This window comes from Papio anubis, chromosome 14 (assembly GCF_008728515.1).
Source record: "Papio anubis isolate 15944 chromosome 14, Panubis1.0, whole genome shotgun sequence".
In the NCBI taxonomy this organism is placed as follows: domain Eukaryota; kingdom Metazoa; phylum Chordata; class Mammalia; order Primates; family Cercopithecidae; genus Papio; species Papio anubis.
Genome location: NC_044989.1, coordinates 69,429,278 through 69,447,983, shown reverse-complemented (window position 1 = coordinate 69,447,983; position 18,706 = coordinate 69,429,278). Strand labels below are relative to the sequence as shown.

Below are 18,706 nucleotides of genomic sequence, written 5' to 3'. Positions count from 1 at the left end.
AAGGTTAGGAAGCTGCCTGGGATGGGAGTTAGAGGACACATCTGAGTGCTAAGCACAACGTCCCCATTGGCAAGAGGGGGAAGAAGATGTACAGGAAAATCTTCAAGTGGTGAAAAGTTAGGGAGGTTATTCCAGGTCATTTGGTTATTCGTTCATGCAACAAATACTTATTGAAGACCTGCTCTATACTAGAGATGTAGGCTGATGTAGGCTTTGAGAGGAGAAACACAGTCTCTGCTTTCATGGATTTTATAGGAGGCAGGAGAGACAGTTATTTAACATTACTAAGAAATAAATTCTTTGAGTGTGTACCATGTGCCAAGCAATGTGCTAAGGCTTGCAATGAACAAAACAGATAAAGTACCCTGTCCAAGGAGCCAACATGCTAGTAATTACACAAACTGTTGTGTAATTATAATTGTGATGAGCACACAAAAGGAGAAGGAGGGGGCTAGCCCTCATCTGGGAGGTCAGGAAATGCTTCCCTACCCCACCCCACGCTCCGCCCCAGGAAAGACTATTTAAGCTGAAACCTGAGGTCAGGTGAGGGGGTAGAGTGGGGAGGGGGAGGCACTGCAAAGATCCTGGGGCAAGAAGGACCCCAGATCTTTTGAGAGCTAAAAGAGGGCCAGTGAGGGCTGTTGAATCTAAATGAGACAGACAATGGCTCAAAATGAGTCTAGAAAATGCAGCAGGGCCAGATGACCACGGCCACCTAGGCCATGATGAAGCTTTTGAAATTTTTCCTAAGCGCAACAGGGAACTACTGGAGGTTACCCCCATATTTAGAATCAGCTGTTGGCAGATGATGGATTGTTGCAGGAATGGTGACGCTGTGTTGAGTAAAATTATAAAGCATACGATGACAGTGTAGGATCATGCAGTACCTGAATTGAGCATTATTATTATTATTATTTTATTGTATATTTTTTTCTGAGACGGAGTCTCACTCTGTCACCCAGGCTGGAGTGCAGTGGCACAATATCAGCTCACTACAACCTCCGCCTCCCGGGTTCAAGCTATTGTCCTGCCTCAGCCTCCCAAGTAGCTGGGGTTACAGGTGCCTGCCACCACGCCCGGTTAATTTCTATACTTTTTTAGTAGAGACAGGTTTCACCATATTGGCCGGGCTGGTCTCCAGCTCCTGACCTTGTGATCCGCCTGCCTCGGCCACCCAAAGTGCCTGGATTACAGGTGTGAGCCACCGTGCCCGGCCCAAGTATTATTATTTTCAAGATGTCCTTCCATCTGTGATGATAATACAGGCAGTCCCCAACTTAACAACGGTTCCACTTAAGCAATATTGTGACTTTATGAAGGTACTTTCAGTTGTGTATATTAATGCTGAGTACCCACACAACCATTCCGTTTTTCACTTTTAGTACAATATTAAATAAATTGCATGAGCTATTCAACACTTTCTTATAAAACAGGCTTTGTGTTAGATGATTTTGCCCAACCATGGGGTAATGTCAGTGTTTCGAACATGTTTAAGGTAGGCGAGGCTAAGCAATGATGTTTGGGAGGTTAGGTGTTTTAAACGCACTTTTGAGTTATGGTATTTTCAACTTATGATGGATTTATCAGGACGTAACCCCATCTTAAGTCAAGGAGCATCTACAATGACAGCCAGACTTGCCAGGTCATGTTGCATGCAGGCGGTCTCTCAGCACTTCCTGTATGTCACTCAGTCAAATTTAAACTTCTAGCAGAGCTATCAGGACGGTGTATTATTCCTTTCATTTTAAAGGTGAGGAACAGGCATAGAGAGATTAGGTAACTTGTCCAAGGTTACCCATGGGAGCTTGGATCTGCACCCAGGCAGTCTGGCTGCAGAGTCTGCATGATTATCTAATAGGCTATAAGTACCAGCCTTGATAGAAGCTGCGCTTTGTTTGCTTGTAATGACAACCTCGTGAGTTAAGGCAGGGCAGGGATCATTAGGCTCATATTTCAGATGCAAAATGGAGGCTGAGAGAGATGACAGTGATCTAAGGTTGCACCGAAAGCCGGAGGCAAAGCCAAGACTGGAAATGAACTCTGCAGTACACTTTCCTCACTAAGAGACTCTCCATTCCAGGGAAGGCTTCTATTAGAGAATAAACTGAACTTGGGACAGGCGTGGTTGACTCAAATCTATGTTTATTTCCTCGTGGCCATGGCTTATCCTGTTGCACATGCACCAGCAGTACCTGGGAATACAGATCCCTGCCCACAGAGCCAGCCCACAGAGCCCCGGGGCCGCCACAGAGCCGCCACAGGAGGCCTTGTGACTCTGGCTGCCTTCTGTGGGAAGAGTTGGAGAGGAGAGCATCACGCCGAGGACAGCATCCGAGGCAGCGCACTGCAGCGCCACAGCCAGGGAGACTCCAGGCTGGCATGCCCTGCTCCTGGGTTAGCGCCTGGCCTCCCTTCCGGCTGCCTCTGGACAACTCCTCTCTCCTCCTTCCATCCCAACTGGAAAGGAGTGAGAGGGTTAGTGTGGCCCAGGCCAGGCAGACATTTCTCACTTTCCCCCTCCTTTCCTTTTCCTTTTCTGCTTGGGAGACCAAATATTTCTGGAGCAAAACAGAGGAAAAGCTCACTGGGAGGCCTGCGAAGGCTTTGCTGAGGCTGTGGAAGACCTTCCTCCACCCGAGTGTATCAGCCTCCCAGGCTGTGGGCCTGCTCTGTGGAGCTGGCATTTTCTCCTCTGAGAGGATTGTTTGGTTTGGAGCCTGTTTTCGTTTTACCACAAAAATGAGTGACTTTTTTTTTTCTCTCTCTCTAAACAAAGGAGGACCATTTGGTTTCTATAACTCAGGTCATCTGACTCCTTCCTGGAACTCCATTTGGGAGGCAGGGCACAAAGCCTTCCTTGCCGCACCTCGGCCGTGCCACGTTTGGCCCCAAGGCCGTGCCAGCCTCGCTGCAGCATGTGCCAAAGCCAGTGGTGTCGTGATGTATGTGGGGCCATGATCCACTCCTAGGACAGCCAAGGCCCCTGCTGGTCCACCCTCTAGGTGGCCAATTTCGCTGCTCACTAGCACCGGGTGGGCAGGGGAAATGGAGGCCAGGAGCTCGGACTGGCCCACTTGGCTTTTGTTTGCAACTGGGGAGAAAATTAGGGAGGGGTAGGAGTTTGAAATCAGACATTCAATGAAAATTTTATTTTTATGTTTAAATTTTTGTTATTTTCTTTTGAGATAGAGTCTCACTCTGTTGCCCAGGCTGCAGTGCAATGGTGCGATCATGGCTCACTGCAGCCTGAACCTTCTGTGCTCAAGTGATCCTCCCACCTTGTCCCCCCACCCCACCCCACCCTAGTCACTGCATCACAGGAGTGCAGTGCCACACCTGGCTAATTAATTTTTTTTTTATTTTGTAGAGACAAGGTCTCCTAGGTTGCCCAGGCTGCTCTGGAACTCCTGGGCTCAAACTATCTGCCCACTTCAGCCTCCCAAAATGCTGGGATTATAGGTGTGAGCCACTGGGCCTAGCCAAATGTAATTTTTAGATAATCTTGAAATATAAATTTCCTTTGTCCATTACCAAAGATATTTTAGAATTCTGTGTGTACCTATGACATAGGTTTACCCAAGGCATCTGTCTATAGGAGTTTGACAAGTTTGATCAGGATTTGGGGATTTATCAGGATTTGGAGGCCAGTGAGTGTCATTATCTCAGAGTGCCAAACACCCCAGGCTTGGGAACTAGGCATCCCTCAAGCTGCGTACCGAGGGGACAGAGAGGGGCAGAGGATATTTCAGATCACACAGAGTCAACTCTGGGCCCTTCTCTTACTAGTGTGTGACTAGGGACATACATTCTCCTTCTATAAACAGTGGTGATGACATTGTGTGGGGAGTACATAACATTGTATTCAAGTACAAAGCATGATACTTGGTGCTTAAGCATTCAGTAAATGTTATTCTTCTTTATTACATGGGTCTCCACACCTTTAAAATAGACTACATGGATGTATGGTTTAAAATCAGAGGGATTAAACATTAAAATGTTCAAAATGCCTGACTGCTTAATTATATCATTCTACCAAATTAACAACTTTGTAGATATCAGGAATTAATAGGGAAATGAAAAGCTTTAGTGAATTTGTTTGTGTATATAGATACACACACATATACACATACACATATGTATATACACATGCATGCATGTTGATTTTTTCTAACACCATATACTCATGATCTCGTTTGATGCTTCCACAACCCTCTGAGAGAGATATTATTTACATTTTGAGAACCTGAAAGTCAGAAGGGTTAGTTAATTGAGTTGGTGCTATACCACTTGTGTCAGAGCTAGAATTCAAACCCAAGTTTTGCTGAAACAGCTTGCCCAAGGTAAGCCCAGCTAGTCTTATAATGTAGCTGGAAGCACACCAGGAGCTGAGACTCTTCATATTGACAACTCTGGAGGCACATGGCCAGATCTTCAATGGGCAAGGCTGGATACCAACAGGAGCTTGCCTTCCAGGAGAGGGGGCTAGGGATGAAGAGCTTGATGAAAAGGTTCAGGTGTCTTTTCAGAGGCCTTGATCATGCCAACTAGCATGAAGCCAAGCTCTGGAACCATACACTCATAAGTGTATATTTACAGGTGTAGACCTTGGAACAATGTAATCCTTTTCAGACTGGCAAAGAAGAAAGTTTCCAGAATTCTTCCCTGCAGTTTGTTGGCTGTCTAATGGATTTGGGATAAAACCAGGGTTGAAATTCATTAGCCAGTTCAAACACCAATCAGAGCAAATCCTTTTATAAGGGCGGATTAAATAATTCAAATACTTTTCAAGTCTTGGCAATCTTTTCTTGTTATAAATATTTATTTCTGGCAAATAGGAAGAGAAAAATAATCCCTATTCTTATGGAGGCAGTGGGAGGGTGTGTTGAAATCCTCCAAAGCTGATGTAAGCCCCGAAGTACAGCTTACATTCCCATAGTGACATTTGCATTAGGTAGTGGGAAAAACAGTGAAGGTTAGGGACTGAAATGAGCTTGCCTTGCTGTTTCTCCTAATGTCCCCTGGGTCTAGGGAGCATTTTCAGGGCATTCCAGAGCCAAATATAACTGTTCAGCACCAATTTATCAGCTAGTTTGGGAATGTGTCTCCAAATGATGGGACAACAGACAGGCTAGAGTTAGGCTGAATATTTCTACCTCCTCACTGCCTCCAAAAGTAACCAGCTTGAAAAAAGTTAGACTTGTAAAATATTGTGCAAAAATCTGAATACAATTATATTCAGCAGGACTCCAAGTTGGTGAAATTCAAAGAATCTGGGCTGAGCTTTCTGGAGCTCCAGACAGAATGGAGGTGACTGATTGCTCAACTGGGGCTGCCTCATCGATAATTCACAAATGTGTGTGTGTGGGGGGGTCTTATTACAAAGCAAAATGGGACCCATTGCTGAGAGCAGAAAGAAGTGTACCATGTATCAGGCCTGGGGCTAGAAGGTTTTCAGAGATGAGTGAGATAACAAGCTTTTGATAGAAGACATTAAACTCTAGACGAAGAGATTTTGAAACTGGAGAGAATGGCTTTTACTAGGAAAGGCTGAACAGTGGTTGTGAAGTCAAGGAGAAATGAGAAGATTCAAAACCGAATGGGAAGGGATGGCAGTGAAATGTAGGTTGGTTGGGCCAAGTTGGGAGACATCCTCAGAGCGAGTATAGCCACTGTAATGTCCTCTTATCTTGGGCTAAAGCCAGAGGGATGCCTGTAAAGTGGCAGAACCAAGCTGGCCACCATCCTTTTCCTTAGACATGGCCCATACCCTCGCTCACACCTCACCTTTTCCCTGACCTGGGATTGTTACAGGGTTTCCTTGGAAGCCCTCCCTGGCTAGTTGCCATGAGATCAGGGGATGGGCTTGGCCAACAGGTTCCAGGTAAGTTTCCTGGGTCTGTAGCTATTTTACCAGTTCCTATATGCTATAGGTACCCAGGACATGTCTTTTGATTTTCCATTCTGTTCTCTGGGGAAGGCTGGAGTAGAATGGAGAACATTAAGAGCCTGAACTCTGGAGACCCAACAAGCCCTACCACTAACTGGCTATGTCACCATGGGCAAGGTTTTTCACTCTGTTCGTAACTCAAAATTGTCATCTACAAGATAGGAGTAATACTTCATAGGCTGTTGTAAATTTTAATGAGATGATATCATTTAATGCTTAGCACTTAATAAACACTCAACATATAACTGTCATTGCTAAGGTGGGGCACTGTTGGGGTCATTGACTGAGGTACCTGCAAAACACAAGGTGTGAATATGTGCGCAAACTGAGTGAGTCTTGCAACCTGTCCATTAGGTTGTGTCAGGGCTTTACAATATTGGTGTGACAAGAAGCAAGTTATTTATCTAAATAGGATCTTTGGACATGAATATAGTACAGTGTTCTCAAATAGGGGTTGATTTTGCCCCTCAAGGGGCAACTTGCAGTGCCTGAGCAGTTTTGGTTACTGCAACTGGGGGAGGAATGCTATTGGCATCTAGTGGGTAGAGACCAGGGATGGTGCTGAACATCCTCCAATGCACAGGACGGGCCCCTCCCTACTCCCCAACTATAAATTATCCAGCCCAAAATGTCAGTAGTGTTGAGGTTGGAAAACCTGGCGTAATGTCTACCATGGCTTTATATGCTTCTTTAGCCCACTGCAGAGGGGCCTACAGATATAACTGTGTAGTTCACAGCCCGCAGGGTACTGGTGTAATGCCCAGAAAAGTTTAGAGGTGTTATACGGTGATGGGTAGAAGAGAGAGGAGGTAACAGCTAGAGAGGCATTGGAAGACAAGTCCTGGTTGGAGTAAGAGAATGTCTCTTGATAAAGCCCTCCATGCAGGCTTGAACGGGTCCAGGTTTTCTTAGGGGTAGATGGAATTGCATCTGAGCCACTCTGCCTGGTGGAGCTTTATAATGTAAATGGGACATTCCAGCAACGGGCCTTATATTGCTGCCAAGGCTCTGACATGACATGGATGGGAGGGCTGTAGAGTCAGACTACCTTACATACAAATACCAATACAGGACTCAGAGCTGCGGGCAGTCTTGGAAGGAAATGAAGTGGGTTATTATTGTTACTGTGTTCACGAGGATCAAGATTACATCATGGCCCCAGAAGGAGAGGAAGTAAAAGGTGAGGCACCGTGAGTCCATTCCCAGACGAGTGCAGGCCCGGGATCTAGCAGCCCTGCAGATCTCTGGATCGTCTTTTGGGCTACATACCCCAAGTTCTGCACAAGGTTGTGACCTCACAGCTCTGGGAACACACCAGCATTGAGAACTGTTTGTCAGCACAGCTGGTCTGCCTTCTCAGGATGTAAATTATTATCTACCCATATGTGTTGTTCTTTGTATTAATTACAAAGTAATACATATTAGTATAAAAGCCTGGGAAATACAGAGAAGTATATAAAAAAGAAATTAAAATCCTTGATAATTCCAATTTCCATTGGTAAAATTAATGTCTTGGGGAATACTGTTTCAGAATTTTTCCTTGCATAGTACTTTTAACATAATTGAGATTACACATCATTCTGTGGCATTTGGCATTTGTCTCTATCTGAAGTTAACAGGGTAGTTTTAGGTAGTGTGAGGAAATGAAATGAAGCTAATGGGGTTCAGGGTTCTTGCAAAGAATTTTCTCCTCTCAATAAATCCACACCCAAAACAAATCTTGACTGTTGACATTTATAGAACTTACAAATTATCTTCTAAGCGAAGCATCAGCTTTTTAAGATTTTATAATCCTGAGGTCAGAATAACTGCAGCACTTAAAACAGCTATAATTTGCTAAGAATACAAATGTTAGAAAAGCTTTGTTTTCACTCGGTAGAGGATAATTCAGGATTCAGGCACAAGGTATGTGTCTCTGACACACGAACCCTTGTGGCTGTATACAAATTTGGAATAATTTTACCTTTGGAATTGGAACTGAGTGGCAAGTCTACCAAAATGGCTAAAGCCTTCCACACACTCATGGCCACAGGTTCTGGCAAATGCTGACTGCTCTTAAAGGACACAAATTTACAGAGAAAGTCAGAGGAGAGGTGGGAAGGAGACCTTGGGCACACACCTGGGCCACTAAGGTGCTGTGGGATGCATGCTGGCTGCCAGAATTGAACTGCATGGGGGACAGAGCCACCAGGAGCACTTTCTTCCTTTCCCTCGGCAATACCCAACTTCCGTCAATGGATGTCGAACAAATATTTTAAAAATATCAGTTTGAAGGGACACAGACTACTAGCCTGCCTGGGGTTCCAGGAGTATGGCCTGTCTCTGAGTTAATCACTTTCTCTTCCATCATCCTGCTGAAATGGCAGAGGAGCAGTATTGCAATGGGGAGAGGCAGCATCCACCTGCTGGTCACCTTACATGAAAGCTGAGCCATGGGGTGCAGAAATGGAGGGGGATGCCAACTTTCCCCCACAGGACAGCAGGACTAGGGGGAACGTGGGTTTCAGAGAAGTTTACAAGCAAATCTCTCCCAGCCATGCATACAACAAATGCAGCGCATGCCTGGAGTCCTCGTGGAACTCACGATTTTCACCTGGAGTCAATTTCAAACTTGGTAGAACAGGGGAAACATCCAGGCTGACTGTCCATCAGGGACTGGTGCAGCTAACTTTGAACGGTGTCAACTCGCCCCCAGAATAAGCTCTTTTACTCCCAACTGAAAACCTTGCCACCTAGTTACCTCTAGTTACAACTTCCCTTTTGTCCCCCAATCATTCTAGATTTTGGCAGCAAATTTCAATGTATCTGTATTTTTCTAGGACTGAAAGATGGGAACATCCACCAACACAGTCTCTGCAGGAGCCACTTCAAAAATCAGTGGGCAAAAACCAGAGCTCTCTCTGAAAGAGGGCCAAAGGGGAAACACCACCAGATACACAAAATGCTCCTGAAGTTTGAGAAAAAGGGCCACTTGGGGAATGAGGAGAGGTGCCTTACCTGTGGTCACACAGCCAGCTGCAGACACTGACCTCTAATGCCTGGGGTTCTTCCTACCCTGGTCTGGGGCTTTTTCTCTTGATCTAGGTTCAAGTCTTGACTTCTCTACTAATGTGCCCTGTGACCTTGGGCAAGCAGTTAAATCTCTCTGAGCTGCGATTATCTGTCTGCAAAATGAGGGGGATCTGTTGAAATCAGCATCTCTGAATCAGGCACACATCTGTCACCTGGGCGTTTGGAGTCAGTGAACCCAGGGATCTTTGGGGATCTGTGTCTTGGAGGCAATATAGAGAAGCAGTCTAAAGCCTTTGGAGTCTGACTGCCCAGGTTCAAGTCCTTTCCACCCCTGCCATCTGCATGAACTTGGGCACTCAATCTCTCTGAGTTCGTCAGCAAAATGGGGATTCAAATAACTCCTCCCTCATTGGGCTGCGGTGATGATGAAATGAGATAATACAGGAGGGTGCTTGGCCCAGCACCAGGTGCAGAGTAGGTACTCAACAGTCAGTAGCTGCTATCACTTGGAGGAAGCTCCCTGGTGATTCTGATGGGCATCCCCATGAAGAACATGAGACTATACGCTCCTTTACGTCTCTTCATTCTGAGTTGCACAAATAGCATTTCATCACCTTCACATGATATCAAATCCCTAGGGATGTATCGAGATTGTGTTAAGTACCTTTGACCAATATATGGCAAGACTCTAACCCATGACAAAGGAAACAATAGGCTTTTGTTTGGGAAGTTTATGTTCTCCTGCCCTCGATCCTCCCTCCCCATCTGCACTTTAATGATCTCCTTAGGGCGCCCACAGCAGCCCTGCAGCCCAGGTGTTTTCTAAGATGAAGTACAGTTTCTGGAAAATTGGGCAGGTTTTTGAAAACAACCCCCTCTGGAACATCTACGTTTGAAGGAGTGTTGTCTCTCTTCCCCCTAGGAAGTTGAGCCCCCTCTTCGGAACTCCTAGAACTGCCTCCCTGACTGATGTTCAGTTTGGGGAAATACGTTCAAATGGGACAGAGCTTTATCCTTTGAGAGTGTGCAAAAGTAAACCAGAGCCATGCCTGGTGAATAGGATGGAAGATCAAGTTGAGAGATAAAATTTTGCATCAAAAAATAAAGTATGCCTATAATACCATGAATCTGATTTCTCACATGGCCTATAAACTCAATTTTAGTGAGTTTGTTAAAAATCAGTTTCTTTTGTTTATAGTCATACCTCATGCGTCTCCATGCAACACCAGCATAGTCTAGCATGTTTTTCATGATTGCATTAGTGAAACGTCCATTTTTAATTTACAGTGCATAAAATGGATCACTTCTCAGCTCATACTCCAGTGTCTCCTTTTTAGCATTTGAATCTCTCTGAAAGTGGATCTCCAGTTGAAAATGTATCTTTTCTTGGCATAGTACACTGAATATTAAAGGAGGAAAAAGTGCAGCCAGAGTAAATACAGTTTGTGTGAAGATTTCCAAGATATTTTCTTGTCCAGCAGAGTTCAGCCTGGTGACTGAGGAACTAACCAAATGTTAAACTTAAGATGTATTCTAGACCTCAATAATTAGCAAGAATTTAAAAATTAAGTTTTAAATCAATTTTGTGGATTTTTTTCTCATTACGTCAGGGACATATGATCCTAGATAACTCAGAAAACACAGATAGATGGAAAGAAGAAAGTAAAAATTAATAGTGGTCTCATTCAGAGGTGACGGCTGTTGACATTTTGATGTATATCTTTCCAGTCTCTGCATATAAATATGTGTGTTTAAAAAACAAAAATAGTATCAGTGTATTGTTCTGTAACTTATTTTCAACACAGAATGCTATATTATTAACATTCCCCATTCCCAGCATTAGTAATTATTCTTCTACAACACTGTTTAATTATTTAGGGGTGAAGTATAACTTATGTAACAGATTACCTATTGTCAGACATTTAGGTTTTTCTTTTTAGATGTTTTTCTTTTAGACGTTTTTCTTTTCCCTCTCTCCCTCATTCCCTTGGTTCTTTCCAGTTTTTCTTTTGCTATTAGAAGCAATATTGTGATGAATATCCTTATGGCCAAGTCTCTGTAAACATTCCCAGTCACCTCCTTTTGATGAAGCTGAAATTGAAATTCTGGGTCAAAAATGTATAAAAGCAGTTGATTTATTTAAAAAATTGTCTTCCTAACGATTTAATGGTCTCTCACTGATGATGAATGAAAACACCTGTTTTCCTACAGGTTTCCAAGATTGAGCATTGCAGTTTTGTTAATCTTTGTCAATTCACAAAGTAAAAATGGCAATTGATTCTTTCAATTTGCATTTTCTTGGTTATATGAAACATTTTCTACATGCTTATTAATCATTATTTTCTTAAAAATTTCCTTTGCATATCTTTTACTGACTGATGTATTCACCTTTTTTGTTAAAACTGATTTTAAGAATTGTCTTTATACTAAGTTTATTGACCCTGTGTTTGTTATATATCCTATTTTTCCAATTTTGTTTCCCATTTCTTTTATTGTAGTAGGGTTTAACAAGAGAATTTTAAAGTATGTGCTCAAACATTCAAATTTTTCTTTCATGGTATGCTCCTTCATGTTTAAAACATTCTTCCCAACTGGAAGATTATATAAATTTTTTTGTTTCCTTCTAGAATTTTTACAACTTTATGTCCCATTAAAATTTTTCCTTCGTCTGGAATTTGTTTGAATGAAAGGCGTGAGATTAAAAATGAAGTTAATTGTTTTTCCAAGGGGTTAGCCGGTTGTCTCAATGTCATTTTTTGAATAATCCACTCTTTCCCTATAGATTCGAAAGGCTGCCTTATTTTATACTAAATTCACCTAAGTGTTTGGTTCTGTTTATGGGCTTTGTTCCAATGCTCAGTTCGCCTATTGTGGTGTGATCTTACATTGTTCCAATTACTGCAGCCTTTTTATACATCTTAAAATTGGCTAGGGCAAGTTTCCACATTTTTCTTGGCTATTCTTGTGTGTTTATTCTTCCTTATAAACTTCAGAATTATTTTGTTAACTTAAAAAGTCCCATTGGAATTTTCATTTGGATTGTAATAAAAGTAGATATTAATATGAAGACAATTGATATCTTTTCAATACCCAGTTACTGCTCCATTTAATAACAGTGATGATAATACAGTAATACCAGCAGCCAACACTGACTGACTGACTCTTAACTGTGCATCAGACCCCATTCTAAGCCCCGCCTGCCACATTTAAACCTCATAACAATCCAAGACATAGTATGGCTATTATCGCCATACTCATTTTACAGAGAGAGAAACTGAGGCATGGAAATGTTAAATAAGATGTCACCGTCGCACAGCTAGATATGACAGAGCCAGGACTCTTTTTCCCTGGTGGTCTGGCTCCAGAGCTTGTAACTATGCCATGAGTCTATGGCTTTCTAACTCTTCACACTTTCTTTATATCCCTCAGAAAGTTTTGTGACTTTCATCATATACGTCTTTACAAATTTGATTAAATTAGTTCTTGTTACATTTTATTTGTCTGCCCATCAATGATAGACTGGATAAAGAAAATGTGGTACATATACAGTATGGAATACTATGCAGCCATGAAAAAGAATGAGATAATGTCCTTTGCAGGAACATGGTTGGAGCTAGAGGCCATTATCCTTAGCAAACTAACGCAGGAACAGAAAACCAAATACTGCATGCTCTCACTTGTAAGTGGGAGCTAAATGACGAGAACACACGGACACAGAAGGGAATAACACACACTGGGGCCTACTAGAGGGTGGAGGGTGGGAGGAGAGAGGATCAGGAAAAGTAACTAAAATGGGTACTAGGCTTAATACCTGGGTGATGAAACAATCTGTACAACAAATCTCCATGACACAAGTTTACTTATGTAACAAACCTGCACTTGTACTGCTGAACTTAAAATGAAAGTTAAATAAATTAAAAAATTTATTTGTTGTTGCTATATTTTTCTTGTGATGTTTTCTAATTGTCATTGCTGAACACTAGCAAAGCTACTGATTGTTATAAGCAACGTATTTATTTTGAAGTCATCCAACTTAATTACCCTCTCAGTAGCCTAGTAGTTCGGTTCACTCTCTAGTTTTCCAGGAAGACACAAGCATTATTTTAGAGCAATGACGTTTGGCTGCTTTGCCTGTATTATATCTATCATCAGATTTCTGGTGTTATTATAATGTTCATAGCATTGTCTAATATGGTAGTCACCAGCCACATGTGGCTATTTGCATTTAAGTTAATAAAAATTAAATGAAATTACTAATTCAGCTCCTCAGTTGCACTAGCCACATATCAAATGCCCAGCAGCCACATGGGGCTTGTGGCTACCATCTTAGAACATTTCCATCATTATAGAAAGTTCTATTGGACAGTGCTGCTAGAACTTTCAGATCAATATTAGATAATGGTGGTGAAATGGATTGTTCCGCTTTTTTCTTCTGAACTTTAAAGTGAATTCCTCTACATAGTGATTTTTTTATTAGAATGATACTGAGTTTTGAATTCAAATATGCAGATACATTTTTATGTTAAAGGAGTCTTATCCTATTCGTAGTTTACTAGAAATATTTTTTTAAAAAAATTAGGAACAGATAATGAATTTTAATATCTTCCTGGCATCAGTAACTTTTGCTATATGAGAAACAAATTCCCCCTCTGTCTTCAAAATTGTCTTAGCTATCTTGGTCCTTTTTAAATACATTGCTGGATTGTGTTTGCCAATATTTGATTTAGATGTTTGTCATTAGTGAGCTTGATCTCAAATATTCTCTACTTTTAGTGTCTGTGTCCAGTTTTGTTTTTTTTTAAACCAAGATTATGTTATTATCATAGAATGAATTTATATGCTTTTTCTTGGCTGGGTGTGGTGGCCCACACTTGTAATTCCAGCATTTTAGGAGGCTGAGGTGGGTGGATAGCTTGAGCCCAGGAGTTCGAGACCAGCCTAGGCAACATGGTGAAACCCCATCCCTACAAAAAATACAAAAATTAGCCAGGTGTGGTGGCTCACATCTGTGGTCCCAGCTACTCAGGAAGCTAAGGTGGGAGGACTGCTTGAGCCTGCGAGGCAGAGGTTACAGTGAGCAGAGATTGTGCCGCTGCACTCCAGCCTGGGCGACAGAGCCAGACCCTGTCTCAAAAAACAAAACCAAACAAAACATTTTCTTTATTTCTTTCCTCTGGAAGAGTACATATGTGATATGGGTCATTTGTCCCTTAAAACTTGGTAAAACTCAGGTGAAAAAAATCTGGATTTGGTGCTTTGATTGGGGGACGGGATGAAACTTCCTCAAATTCCCTTCTCGTTCATATAGTTCATGTTCATCTGTGTCTAATTACACTGTTTAGTCCATCCATGAAGTTTTATTTCAGTGAATCAACTTTTTCAAAACTAGAATTTACACTCAGTTCTTCTGCAAATCTGCTTTTGATGAGTATTCTTTCCCCTATGATCTGTTTGATCTCTTTATACATTTTAAACACGTTTATTTTCCATTCTCTTTCAAATTTGCTCTCTGATCCTCCCTTTGTGCTTGTTCTGTTTGTTTCATTCATCTTGACATGGTTTGTCATTGTGTGCCATCAGCCCACCTTTAGGGGGTTGTTTGCTGCAGGCATGCTGTGGGTGTGGACCATGTGGAAGCCTTCCACAGGGTGAAGCTGCATGGCCTGTGTAGGGCCACAGAGATCAGGAAGGTCGTGGACCTATTCTGGGGCTAGTTTCTTGATTTGGTGCTTCTGTATCACATGGGGGGTGTAACATCATTACACCTGTGGATTTGCATCCCCTGCCTGCTTCCTTGTCCAATTAAATGCTTGGTGTAGCTTGCTGGAGCCTGATTTCTGCAGGGGGCTCTGCTTTTGTGTGATGCCTTGGCACAGACCTGAGATCTGGTGTCCTGTATCTGCATCAGCATCGGGATCACAGCCTGCAGCCTGGCCTGGAGCCCCTGTGACTTTGTTTCTTAACTTGGGTTTTTATTCCCATTTCGTTTCCTGTACTTGGAGATTCCCACTTCTTTCCTTTGAGTGAGGCCACACGATATAATTTGAAAAATCATATTTTATCCAGAATTTTGGATCTGTTTTGTTGACCACAAATCTAGAAACTGTCTTCGATTTCTAAGTGGTTGATTTTTTAAGCAAATGCAAGGAAATTGGGAGAGAAGCATGTATTAACCTATTTTCTGGTTATGCTTATCATCTAAGAATGTGTCTAAACAATTTCTACTTTTGGCATTAATCTACTGGTATTTTTATTCATGTCTTAGAATGATCAATTTGCAAAGTTGTTCACAGTCATTTAAAAAAGTATTATATGCCCTATATCTTTAGAGCATAAAGATACATGCTCCAGATCTTTAATTTTTAAATTAAGTTCTAAGACTTGAAAAATCATATTAATATCTCCCACTACCCACATAATTTTAAATTTGTTCTTTTGACAGATTTTGCTTCACGTAGCTTGCTATTGCATTATTTGCTGAAGACCCTGAGGTTGGCCTCATGTTTGAAGTGGCTAGAGTCACACAGCCTTAGCTTCATTATTGGGCCTTCAATTAAGTCTTTCTCATTAACAATATCACTTATGTTCTCTTTTTGTCACAAAATTCAATGCTGCACTTAGGAAAAAGAATCTCGAAAAAAGAAATATGTGATATAAAAATAAGAACAGATAACATTTTAAAACTTGGGGTATAGAGGTGGGGAAGGAAAATGGGAAAGGTAAAGGAATCTAAGTGTATTTTATTTTATAGGGAGGAATCAGTGGAAACTATGACATTTATAAAGTTGACAGAAAAATGTAGATGTAAATGTGCTGCATTTTAAAATTTGCTCATCTTTTCTTCCTCCACAGGTTCTTGTTCATATTATTTTCTGCATGGAAATGAACAGGTGAATTACTAACTAAAGGCCAAGTGTTTTCCTCAAACACTATTTTTCCCCTTAGAATATTTTTAATAGCTGTACGCTTGAGTTTCTGGGTGTTGCTTACAGCACAGAATATGATCAAATCACTGCCTTCATTTTCTCCAAACTGTTGGCATTGTGCTAAAGGCATGGGTTTGTGATTTAAGCCAAATCCCTACCCCAACAACCTCTATTTCTTTTTGAATATGAATGAGGTGACAAGCCTGTGCATATGTTTGCAACTATATATTAGGAAAGGAAGAAAGGAGAGAGAGGATGGACTGGTTTCCCAAGAAAGAAATACAATTTCACGGAGAAGTTGGAAGATAGGCCTTCGAGTACTCACTTTACAAATCCATAGTGAATTTGCATTTCATCTTCTTCCTATTACTATTTAGATGGGGTCTCACTCTGTCACCGAGGCTGGAGTATAGTGGCATGATTTCAGTTCACTGCAACCTCTGCCTCCTGGCCTCAAGTGATCCTCCAGCCTCAGGCTCCTGAGTAGCTGGGGACCATAGGTGTGCACCACCACACCCAGTTAATTTTTTGTATTTTTGGTAGAGACAAGGTTTCACCATGTTGCCCAGGCTGGTCTCGAACTCCTGAGCTCAGGCCATACACCCACCTCAGCCTCCCAAAGTGCTGGGATTACAGGCATGAGCCACCGTGCCTGGCCTCATCTTATTTAATACAGCATCTTGTGTAACCTTTGAGCAACAGCACATAGCGTAGATTCTCTCTCTCCCCAGCCCACTTCCATGTATCTTCAGAGAGCTTGGGCCTGAAAGCCCGCTTGTCTGGGAAGTCTTCTTTGGAAGGTATTGATGTCTTTGAGTTTAACCCTCAGGAGTTTCTGATGTTAGACTTGGGATTTTGGTTAAAGAGAGAAAAGGGGGACTTAAGCGACATCGCAATTGAAAGGGAGAGAAAAGAACTCTGCTGGGGATGCATGTCCAACTTTCACACTGTGACTACTCAGGGATATTTCAGAATGTTTTCAAATAGCACGTACTTTTTGGATCTGTGAGAGCATTTCCAAATATTAAGAAAACTAACTGAATGTTTCCAATGTTTGGAATTACTCCAAGGCCAGGAATTCCAGATGTTTGTGAGGAAGCCACAGCATGTGTCTGTTTAACTACTAAAGTGGGTTTTATGATGTCAAGAAGGAAATATCCACACCCCTTCAATTCTTCTTTAAAAACAAGATAACCTCCTTTAAAAGGCTATCAGTAGCCAGGTGCGGTGGCTCACACCTGTAATCCCAGCACTTTGGGAGGCCAAGGCGGGTGGATCAACTGAGGTCAGGAGTTCGAGACCAGCCTGGCCAACATGATGAACCCCGTCTCTACTAAAAATAAAAAAAAAATTAGCTGGGTGTAGTGGTGCACACCTGTAATCCTAGCTACTTGGGAGGCTGAGATAGGAGAATCACTTGAACTTGGGAGGCGGAGGTTGCAGTGAGCTGAGATTGTGCCATTGCACTCCAGCCTGGGCAACAAAAGCAAAATCAGACTCCAAAAACAAACAAACAAACAAACAAACAAACAAAAACAAAAAACACACAAAAACAGCTATCAGGAGGAGAAAATTAGTGGGAGTGATTAGTCAACAAATGTGTGTCCTCCTCTCCTCCTTGCTCTCTCTACCTCTCAGGGCTGTTGTAGCAAAAAGATGTGAAGCATTTAGAAGGTACATAGCATTACAGAAAATGCAATATATTATGACGGTTATCACTACAGATGTGGAATAAATAATTATCTGTGTGAGGGATGCCAGATCCAAATCATAACCAGTGCTTCTGGCATCTGTCCCTCATATAATCATCTTCCCCATCTCTCCTGGTCAACCACATGAATCACACACATCTTTAAATTAGGAACTTGACTGCTACAAATGTCTCATGAAGAAGCCAATGTTATGATAATTCATTTTTTCTCATGAAATGCACTTAGTTTTACTTCCATATTCCTGTATTTCATGTAAGATATTCACCATGATGAGAGTTTCTTGGCTACTCCACACAAGAACCATCCAGATTGAAAAAAGCTGCACAATCTACATGTGCAAGCCTAACGGTTTGGTTTTCGGTTTATTCCAGATTAATGCATTTAGACCATCCCTTTTTCACACTTACCCTTAAAAGTCCCAATACTTTGTTAAGACGCCTCACATTTCTCCAGCCCTAATTAACCATCACCAGCACTGCCACCTGAGAGTGAGCCACTTGGTAGATGGCAGGGGACAAGGAAACCAGTGTCCCGCTGCTTCCTGAGGGCTGCTGCAGGGCTGGGACTTGTGGCTCTGTGTTTTGTGGAGGACGGGGGCTCAAGTCCAGCCTTGCTCTGCTTACCAAGCTGGATGCCCATGGGACTATGCCCACCCAGGGGGTGCCTTTTCTGACTGGAACCACTGTAGGGGCTCACTATGCCCTTGCTACGGGTCTTTCTAGCAAAGAAGACTCTTTTCTGCTGGTTTCATGTATGTGGCCTTGCTGGAAGCAGGGCTGGGAATTCCCTTCTCTGAAGCCAGTTGAAGAAACCCATGGACTCTGCAAGGACTTACTGAGTGTGACCGAGTCATTGATCTTGAAGCTGCAGAGGACCCTGTCCACGTTGCGGGCATGTCGGAAGCCATTTCCTCTCACGACAACTTGAAATGACTCTGAAATAAAGAATAATGACAAGACTCATTACTTGACCAATAACCTTAAGCTTCCCATCTGCCCTGATTTACAGCATTTGTTCACTATTTCACCAGGCTTAAAATATTCAAAAATTAATTTAGGTTGAAAACCAAAAGCAACCAGGTGGGTTCCTTTCACAACTTACCAGTACAT

At 42.2% G+C, this 18,706-nt stretch overlaps 1 protein-coding gene across 3 annotated transcripts in view; it reads right to left on the bottom strand.

The window, feature by feature from the left end:
* Positions 1-18,706, bottom strand: part of ANTXR1 (ANTXR cell adhesion molecule 1) — a 237,863-nt gene that overhangs the window by 129,688 nt on the left and 89,469 nt on the right. For all 3 annotated transcript variants that reach the window (XM_021924899.2, XM_009184349.4, XM_009184350.4), the window contains exon 10: positions 18,433-18,531. In XM_021924899.2, the coding sequence (XP_021780591.2) occupies positions 18,433-18,531 (99 nt within the window). The remainder of the gene's footprint in view (positions 1-18,432; positions 18,532-18,706) is intronic.